At 51.9% G+C, this 8,944-nt stretch overlaps 3 protein-coding genes across 3 annotated transcripts; 2 read left to right on the top strand and 1 right to left on the bottom strand.

Annotated features, from left to right (window-relative positions):
- Positions 1–2,332: 2,332 nt before the first annotated feature.
- On the top strand, positions 2,333–3,283 carry SETTUDRAFT_167609 (uncharacterized protein). The gene has a single exon (XM_008024591.1). It carries the CDS (start codon positions 2,437–2,439, stop codon positions 3,022–3,024), a length of 588 nt encoding a protein of 195 aa, XP_008022782.1. The 5' UTR covers positions 2,333–2,436; the 3' UTR covers positions 3,025–3,283.
- A 1,144-nt stretch (positions 3,284–4,427) lies between these two features.
- Positions 4,428–5,801, bottom strand: SETTUDRAFT_37528 (uncharacterized protein; the record flags this gene model as incomplete). Its single annotated transcript, XM_008024293.1, has 6 exons — positions 4,428–4,775; positions 4,826–5,076; positions 5,198–5,328; positions 5,429–5,451; positions 5,601–5,626; positions 5,726–5,801. 6 exons carry the CDS (start codon positions 5,799–5,801, stop codon positions 4,428–4,430), a joined length of 855 nt encoding a protein of 284 aa, XP_008022484.1.
- A 605-nt stretch (positions 5,802–6,406) lies between these two features.
- Positions 6,407–6,637, top strand: SETTUDRAFT_159436 (uncharacterized protein; the record flags this gene model as incomplete). The annotated part of the gene is made up of 1 exon (XM_008024590.1): positions 6,407–6,637. The coding sequence occupies one exon, from the start codon at positions 6,407–6,409 to the stop codon at positions 6,635–6,637; it is 231 nt and encodes a 76-aa protein (XP_008022781.1).
- Between the last annotated feature and the right edge of the window lie 2,307 nt (positions 6,638–8,944).

Below are 8,944 nucleotides of genomic sequence, written 5' to 3'. Positions count from 1 at the left end.
CACTAAGAATAAGATTATCACTCTCTGTATGCCGCCTCACACGTCGCACCTCCTCCAGCCTCTAGATGTGAGCTGCTACTCTCCTCTTAAGCGCGCGTACGGACGCGAGGTTGAGGAGCTCGCCCAGCATGGGGTCTACCACGTTGACAAGATAGACTTCCTTGCAGCCTATACACGGATCCGGCTGAAGATTTTTACGCAGCAGAATATCCAGGCAGGCTTTCGGGCGACAGGGCTTGTCCCTCCTTGTCTAGATCGCGTTCTATCGTCGCTCACAGTAGCCAGAACACCGTCTCCACCACAGACAACCACAGATAATAACACTACAGCGCAGGCAGTAACGCAGACAGAGACACCACATACAGTAGCAGAGCTTCAGCAGCAGGTGCGGTATCTCTAAGAGCGACTGCGCCAGCAGCCAGAGAGTCCAACAAGCGTTGCGATACGCCAGCTTGCTAAGAGCGCTTAGCTTACAATGCAATTAGCAACGATACTTGCAGAGGAGAATAAGAAGCTACGTGAAAAGAACCAGCGTTAGCGGCAAAAGCAAGATCAACAGCGTTAATATATTGCTTCTAGTGGGGTACTCCAGGTGCAGCAGGCTCAGCAGCTTGTGGCAGAGGCAGAAAGGTTACTTATAGGGGGTAGCCAGAACTAGGCTAGTGAGCGACGTTGGCGCGCGCCGCTAACGTGCACGAAGTGTCACGTTAAAGGACATACTTAGACTTCATGTAGAGCTAAATAGTAAACTATATATCTTAATTTTATATTATTTTAATACGTTGTTGTGGCTCAATTGCGCAGAACGTCGCGCGAAGTTTGGTGGGGTGCCCAGCTTACTGATCTGCCCAGCTTACTGACCCTGCACGTTAGTAATATTGCTGCGAAAGCAGTTTAGTGTTTATTATTATTGTAGTTTAACGTCCTTTCTCAGCCCAAAGAAAGTTTAGTGTTTAGAAGCACGTTCTAACGGCGCGCGGGCTACAGCACAGCATTTCTCACCAAGCCAGCGCATTTGTATGACATAATACGAGCATTTCAGCTTGCGTTACATTTGCGCACCACACACACACACACAAGGCTGTACAGCTAGGTGTAGTGTAGGCAGCTGCAATATTGAATATTAGTGTCTGTCTGGATACGGTGCATGAGCAGCGTGTGTACGATGGGAATGCCGAGTTTCCCGTAAGCAGGTGGGCTGTGGCAAAATAACACTAAAAATAAAAAACGGGGCCCGCAAAAGAGTATAGTACAGTACACCTAGTACGGTGATTGTGTGATGTGTGGCTGTACCCGTAGCGCAAGCTCCCAGAATAGGATGCAAGCTACTGCTATTCTGCCGATGCTAGCGGGCTGGGTGTGGCGGGTATTGCCAGACAAGGAATGCGCTTTGCATCATTGTGGGGGAAATAAGTAAAAGTCACCTCGCGTGTATGTACAGCTTCGGGGTCTGGCACTGGTACCCCAAAAACACGAGTCCTGGGCCCTGCAAAACCGGTCCAGCAGTCCCCATATTTCGGAGCTTGAGTTAGTAAACCGCGCCACTGCCACCGACGGCACAGGGCTGGGGCTGGTTGTATTCCCTCCCCCCCCCCCGTTGTCCGTGGTCTGTGTAAAGATGTTGCATTGAGGTGTTAAATCCAAAGTCAGAGGCGGTGACGTGGGTCGGAGGCAAAAAAACGACGCTTGTGCTTGCAACGGGTCTAGCGGCACAGCCTAGTTGGTGGGGCCTCTCGCCTACCGGGACAACCCCATTGGCTCGCCAAGCCGCTTGGCACGCCGGTGGACAAGAATAGATCAGAGTCAGACTGGGTTGCACGCTGCAGCTGCAATTCGCGCGTGCAACCCACAATGCCATGCCCTGCCATGCTCCATGCAACACGACCGCCTGTCAATTTCTCGTGCGCTGTCGTTTTCCATGCGCCTGGGTCCATGGCACACGATAGGGGGAAGCGGAGGGAAGGCCTATACAGCAATATCCTCTCTCTCGACTTGTGCATGCATGTCAACACACACAGAGATACATGATCCAGCAGCTGTGTGTGCTTGGAATGCCAACAACCGTATAATCAATGCGCACATGACATCACGGCACGCTATGTGTCAATAACAACCAATACTACATGACTTCATGGAGTAATATTGCGTAAATCGGCCGAGCCCACTGTCCATCCCTTCACTTGGCCCTCCCGGACAGCGGACAGCTAGGCTAGCAAAGTACGTAGGATGCGCGCACAGGGCCATATCGCCTCCTCTTGGAATACGAGCTCTGTCTACGTATATAAGCGACGGCCAGACTTCGCAAATTGGGAGCTTATCCTCGTCCCACCATCTCCTATAACTTGAGTCTGCACTTGCACAACCTATCCATCTCATTTCAATCACTACCTCTAATCACCTAATCGAATTAATCTTCACCACAAACATACAATCAACATGAAGTTCACCACCGCCGCCGCCGCCTCTGCCCTGGCTGCCATCTCCGCCGCCGCTCCTCTGGCCGCCGCCGACGACATTGTCAAGTCCAACCAGGTCTTCAATGTGATTGCCGAGGCCCCTGGCACCGACTTTGACGGCCTCTGGTGGCAAGCCTCTGCCAACGGACTGCTCATGGGCGGCACCAACCAAACCGCCTCGTGCGGCCCCAAGCCCCACAACTACGCCGACTTTGTCATCGGCGACAACGCCCTGTACCTGTACACGGCCAACCCACCCCAGCAGATGGCCGTGTACCGCGACGGCATGGGCCGCGGCCTGATGCAGTACACGACTGGCGTGCAGCCCGCAGGCCGCAACAGCGAGCGCACCACCTTTGTCGTCAACGACGACGGCTACCTCGTCTTCCGCAGCGTCAACGCCGACGACACGGGCTTCCAGGCCTGCGCCCCGGCCGTCGGCGCAAAGTACTCCATCTGGCTCCAGGGCTGGGACAACCCCACTGGCTCCTTCGACACGTGCACCAAGTTCAAGGCGCGTGCTGTCCACGCCGTCGACCCCGTCAAGTGCGCCTACAGCACATCTTAAACCAACCAACCAACCAACCAACCAAATCACACACGAACATGCCCAACGGCCAGACATTTACAACAACAACAACAACAATAACCACAAAAACTTACGAAAAAGTTCATCGATTATGTTTTGTCGAGCGGCTTGGGGGGGGGGGTTTAAACACCCTAGTTATTGCCATTAGAAGCATCTTGCTATGTTTTAGATTACCATGATGCTTATCTGTATATATGAATAGATATGTTCGAGGCTCTCTGCCAACCCAACACAACCCATTCCTCTACTGTCCTTGATACTGTGTTTTTAGTGATTTGTATAGTATAAGTTCAGATGCTCACTCCGCTGGTTCCGTTCAAACGAGAAACTACTACTTATGTATCTGTGTTCCTTACTCTTTTTTGCTCTACTTACCTCTACGGTCACGTGTGTATGTGGATTCTCTGGAATGCTTTCATGTGGCAATCGATGTATTATTCAGCTTTCCTGGAGAGATGGATAGGTGTGTGTGTGTGTGTGTGTGTATGTGAATCAGTCAGGCTAGGAAAAGCAGCTCGCGGGAGCTGTAAGTATAATAGCTCGTTGATAATTTTTTGCTCGCAGGATTCAGTCGTATGTGCCAAGGAGCGCCTACATGTATGTATAGAGAGGGATCTTGAACAGTTGGTGGTAAGTGGTAGCGAGTTCAGCATGCTTCCATCCACAGCCAAGAACAGATGCCCCGAGCGCCTCGCCTCGCACTCGTCTTATCTTATCTCATCTCATCTCATCTCATCTTGTGGGCCATCGACGCGTCGCATCAAAACAACACAACACGTGACTTAAAAACCCGCGTCCTCCCCCAACCAAAACAACAAGACAACGCCATGTGGAGTTAGAAAGAAATTGGGTAAAATATTATTTGAGTTTTTCATTTTTGCTTTGCAAAAAAGACGATAACGTCACGTCGTAAAGGGCACATTCTCCCCCCCCTCTCTCCCAAGTGCCGCGTATGTATATGTGACTGCCGGGCGCGGGTGGGAGAGGGTGAGAAAAACAAAACAAAACGAACAAGAAAAAAAGAGACAAGGACCCGATCATGCGCGCTGCAAGACTGAAAACAAAGACGCGCCCGCCCCCCCAAAAAAACGCCCTGCCAACATACGACTCGACGTAAGAAGAGTGCCTTGCACACACACAGAGATGGAGAGAGATAGAGAGAGACAAACCCAACACCGCGCGAAACCCTAATCCCATCCGTTGGTGTTCCCCACCGGTATCAACGCTGTTTGTTCCGCCCCCAGCCCAATAGAACCCATAGACTTAATTTAAAGGGAATCCGTGAAGAAAGTGTAGTCTAGCATGCGCTTCGCTGCACGACTGAAGCACGTCAAAAGGAAACGATATCAACAAGGGACGAAGAGAAAAAAGGGCTTTCAACCTCATGCCTTGACGGCCGCCTTTGGTGAAGCCTTCTTGGGCGTCGTCTTCTTCTTGGGTGTCGTGGCCTTCTTAGGCGCAGCAGCCTTCTTGGCTGCGGGCTCCTTTTTTGTTGTTGTGCCAGCGGCCTTCTTGGCGGCAGCAGGCTTAGCCTTGGTCACGCGGCCAGACTTGGTCTTGTTGAGCACGTCAGCGTCGCCACTGGGCTTATCAGCAGTCTTGCGAGGCTTGCTGGCATTGGCCTTGGGCTTAGCAGCACTGGTAGTCTTCTTCTCGGTCTTCTCCTTCTTGGGACGACCAGCGCCAGCGGCCTTCTTAGGGGCAGCAGGCTTCTTCTCCGTCTTTTCCTTCTACAAATTACGTTAGTTACAGTTGACATGAACAAAAGCGCAAGACATACTGTGGCAGTGGCCTTCTCCTTCTTAGGGGCGGCAGGCTTCTTCTCCTTCTTCTCAGCAGTCTTCTTCTCGGCGGGCTTGTCAGTGGCCTTGTCGGCTGTCTTCTTCTCGGCGGGCTTGTCAGTGGCCTTGTCGGCTGTCTTCTTCTCAGTCTTCTTCTCAGTAGTCTTCTTCTCCGCCTTGGAGTCAGACTTCTTGGTGGCAGCAGCAGGCTTAGCCTCCTTCTTAGCAAGCTTGACTGGCCCAGATGTGCCTGGGTGACATGTTAGAATTGTGCAAGTGGAGTGTTGATACAGAGTGATGGTGGGGAGCACAGCAAAGACGCGTCACGAATCAAGGTGCTATGTTGAACTGGTGCAAAGAGAAACACTTACCCTTGGGACGCGCAAAGTCACCCCTCTCCTCACCAGAGGCAATGGCACGGTTGACATGGCCGCGGAAGGCGACGTCGGTCAGGTTGCCGAGCTGGTTGTTGGCCTTGATGTACTTTTGGATGGCTTGACGGCTGCAGGCAAAGGTTAGTGGGAGCGCTTAGAGGGGGCGTGCTGAGACGAGAGCGTGACGCGATGCGACAGCAACACCGAGTGGGAGATTGGGCGACTAACCTTGATCCATTGCGGTCCTTGAGCTGTATCGCGAAAAGAACACGTCAGTAATCACATTCAACAAGAGGTACAGGGCCGGCCGTGTGTTGTTGTGTTTGGCGCGCTGATGCGCTGGCGTCGCCATGGGCGGTGCGGGGGGCAACTGGCAATGCGCCTGGGAGAATAGACTCACGTTGATGATGGCATCCTTGACCATGTCTACGAAATCAAGTCAGCATTGGCCGGCGACCACGATGCAAGCGGCGCCCAGGGCGGGCACACGGCTGTGGTGCGGTGCCAGGGCGATATAGCACGTACCGATGTAGGAGCCATGGGCGGGCGCAGAAGCCGACGCCTTGGGCTTGGAAGGGGTGGTGGACTTCTTGGGAGGCATTGTGGGTGGGCTTGGAGGCGATGGGCAGGCTATGGATGCGTTGGAGCAAAAGGCAGCGGGTCAAAAGCAACGGGGATGGTCGTGGTGGTGGTGGTGGAGGAGAGTCTGAGTCTGCGATAGGGCAAGAGCGCGCGTGCAGGTGGGGGGGCGGCCAATTTATACCACGTCGCGGGCCTGTGTGATCCAAATGCGCTCTTTTTCCCAACCCGCAAAAGTGCGCTAGCTCTCGCTCCCCTTCAGCGACCTGGAGCGCGTCAGGGTGATCTTGTCTCATTTGCTTTCCATCTTGGTCCAATGCCCCTCGCGGCCCCTTCGTCACGGCGCGCGTGGCCGCCATCCACGAGAAGCGCTCTCGTCCTCGCCCCTCTGGTGCCCACGGCCTGCCCTGCCCGTCGCCCCTACACGCCATAAGCTTTGCCTGCACACGACGCCTGTCAGCACCCCCAGTGTCGAGCGCTTCCTGTCCACGCCCGTCTCCGCTGCCCGCAGTCTCCCCAGAATGCTGTTTTTGCTCGCCCTCGGCATGGGCTGAAGGCCTCGTCCAGCTCAACTCCAGTCCAGCCGCCGCAGCAGGCTATCGCGAAAACGTCTGCCCGTAAGCCGTCATGACTGGCACAGGAGCGCGCCCCTCGAGCCGCCTGAGCCTGTTTCTCATGTCATCCCTGTTTCCTCTCCAGTCGGCATGTCCTTGGCAATCTGCCATGTCCGATTGCAACGCTAGGTTTGGTGGTGTTTGGAGACTCGGCGCCCGGTGCTCCGCCCTCTTCCGTCGTGTTTCGCCTGCGCACCGCGACACTGTTCCTCCGACCCCGACACGCCTGAAAATGCAATGCTGAGGCGCCAACGACATGCTGGACATATCTCTTGCCATGTACTGTTGCCGTGCGCCTCTTACCATCCAAACCTTCTGGCAATCGTGTCAAGTCGATGACGTGTCGGGGGGGTGTCAGGTGGGGATGCCATGGTCACGCGCTCCACGAGGCACGACTGTGCAAAGTCGCCTTCTCACCACGCTCTTGGTGTCCGTCCTTCAATTTTCTCACAAAAGGAGGAGCCCCTCTGTATACACCGCTTCATGGCCTTGTTCTGCCCAAGAGCAGCTCTCAACGCCAAATCCACATGCTACGTCAAGCTCGACGCGTTGTTATGCGGCCCCAGGCGGGGTTGTGTACTTGACACGCCTCAACAAGAACAGGCAACACTAAACGTTAGATAATCACGACGCCTCTTTTTTCTCCATTGCGCTCCTGTCTGGGCCATGTCTGCATTAATCATTCCGTAATCATGTTTTTACCAAGTGCTGCCAGATCGAGTCCATGGTTGTGCGTTGTTGTATACGGGAGAATCTTCCCTCCTATGCGCGCGCACTCGATACACATCATACCCAGCATTCCCCTAGTGCAGGTACATAGCCCCTTAAACCAACATTGCATTCAATAAAAAAAACCCTTTTTCCTTCATCTGCATTTTGCCTGTCCACCAGTAAAGCCATTTATCCCTAGTCCCAATTCCATGTCCTGCCACGTGTTGGGGAAAGATTGACACACGAATCACATCACGTCACACCACACGAATCTACTCAACTCCTGTCATCTCTCTAAGCTCTACCCGACTTAGGATTTCGTTTCTCTCTACAACCATTACCAGCGTGTGCTGTAATTTGGAGAGCAGCAGTTGGATTTTCAGAGGATCACCTACGGTGTAACCGGATCCCCTAAAAAAAAAAAAAACTTGGGGGGTTTTTGTTTGGCTTATTTACTGTCCACGTCAACGAGAAATTGTACTGCGTATCCACGTATTACCTAGAGGGAAACTCACCATGCTAATTATGTACGGCAAAAAAAAACAATAGTGTTCCTGCGACTTTCTCATAGAGGTTACTTGCGTTCCGACTCTGTCTTGTTAGCGCAGTGAGTTGGAAAAAGGCTTCGACAATGTAAGAAGCGGCCAGTATGGGTTTTTCCAAGGAAACCAATGGCGTGAATATATATCATTGTGTAAAACACTTGCTACGCGCTATATCAAAAGATCTCGCCCCATCAAACTACTATATTCCTAATCGTCAACTTTGATTGGAGGGAGAAGAAAAAAAATAGAAATCATCAGTTCTTCATTCTTCTTTCTTTCTCTATCAGTGGCTGACAGAAACACATGTCAGCACGAAATCCGGACGCGTAATGGAACTTGCAAGTAAGACGGAGCGCTATCGACAAGAAGCCGACCACATCAAACCTTACCTATCAGAGCGCAGCCTTGGATATTGAATTGTACAAAAAGGCGACAATCTTTTGTAGACTGCAAGGCGACGCGTCCCTAGATAGACATGGGGGCACCAAAACACCAACCGGAAGAAGTCGCCAAAATACAAACGTCGCGTGACGGGATACCGGGTTCTGAGCCGTGCAAGATGGTCACGAGTAAGGGGGGGGGTTTGGTCTCGCTTTGCGTGGCATGACCTAAGCGCTATCCCAATGTGTGTGTGTGTTGTATGGTGTAAGCGCTGCTTTATATTTGTGTATTATTACAAGACCTGTGAAGCTAACAAGTGTATACTATGCCAGTGACTGCTAATCCAAGCAATCCATAACCCACCCTGTCAGATCATCTTTTTTATACTCGGCCAACGGCATTTTCAAAGCTTACTCCCCATAAGCTAAGCCAAAAAAAAAGTCTATTTCAATGGTCGAGCACATATTTCAACCAAGGTTCTCACTCTCCTGCAAACATAAATCAATTGGTATATCGAAACTACTACTCGCTGCTTACTTTTTATGTAACAAGATTAAGGGGGGGGTTATAATAACCTAAGTATTATATTCTCAGTTACGGAGGTGCCTCACAAAAGTTTTGTCCTGCCAAGAATAATTTAGCCGAAATCTGGCCGCTCTCCTACACAACGCCTATCTCTCCCCTCTATATACTCATTACCACCTTGTAGCTCAATTATCTTTGGAATATGTATAAGAATACGCTCAATCCAAGCTTGGATCTTAGCTTGTGGGAGATCTCTCCAGCAATTTAGCCAGATTCTAGTTGCCTCCGTTCTTGACTGTGGAGCTCCTTTCTTTGTAGTCTCTCTCTTCATGTAGAACCAGCATGGCTCAATACAGTTACAGTCTGGAGAGTTGCCAGGCCAAAGTAGT

The sequence above is a fragment of the Exserohilum turcica genome (assembly GCF_000359705.1).
Source record: "Exserohilum turcica Et28A unplaced genomic scaffold SETTUscaffold_12, whole genome shotgun sequence".
NCBI lineage: Eukaryota > Fungi > Ascomycota > Dothideomycetes > Pleosporales > Pleosporaceae > Exserohilum > Exserohilum turcicum.
Note: the sequence above shows the minus strand (reverse complement) of the source record. Positions and strands in the feature narration are given on the sequence as shown.

Bases quoted from the DNA above. Each gene is read 5' to 3' on its own strand.
- SETTUDRAFT_167609 (XM_008024591.1), top strand. From the start codon at position 2,437: ATGAAGTTCACCACCGCCGCCGCCGCCTCTGCCCTGGCTGCCATCTCC.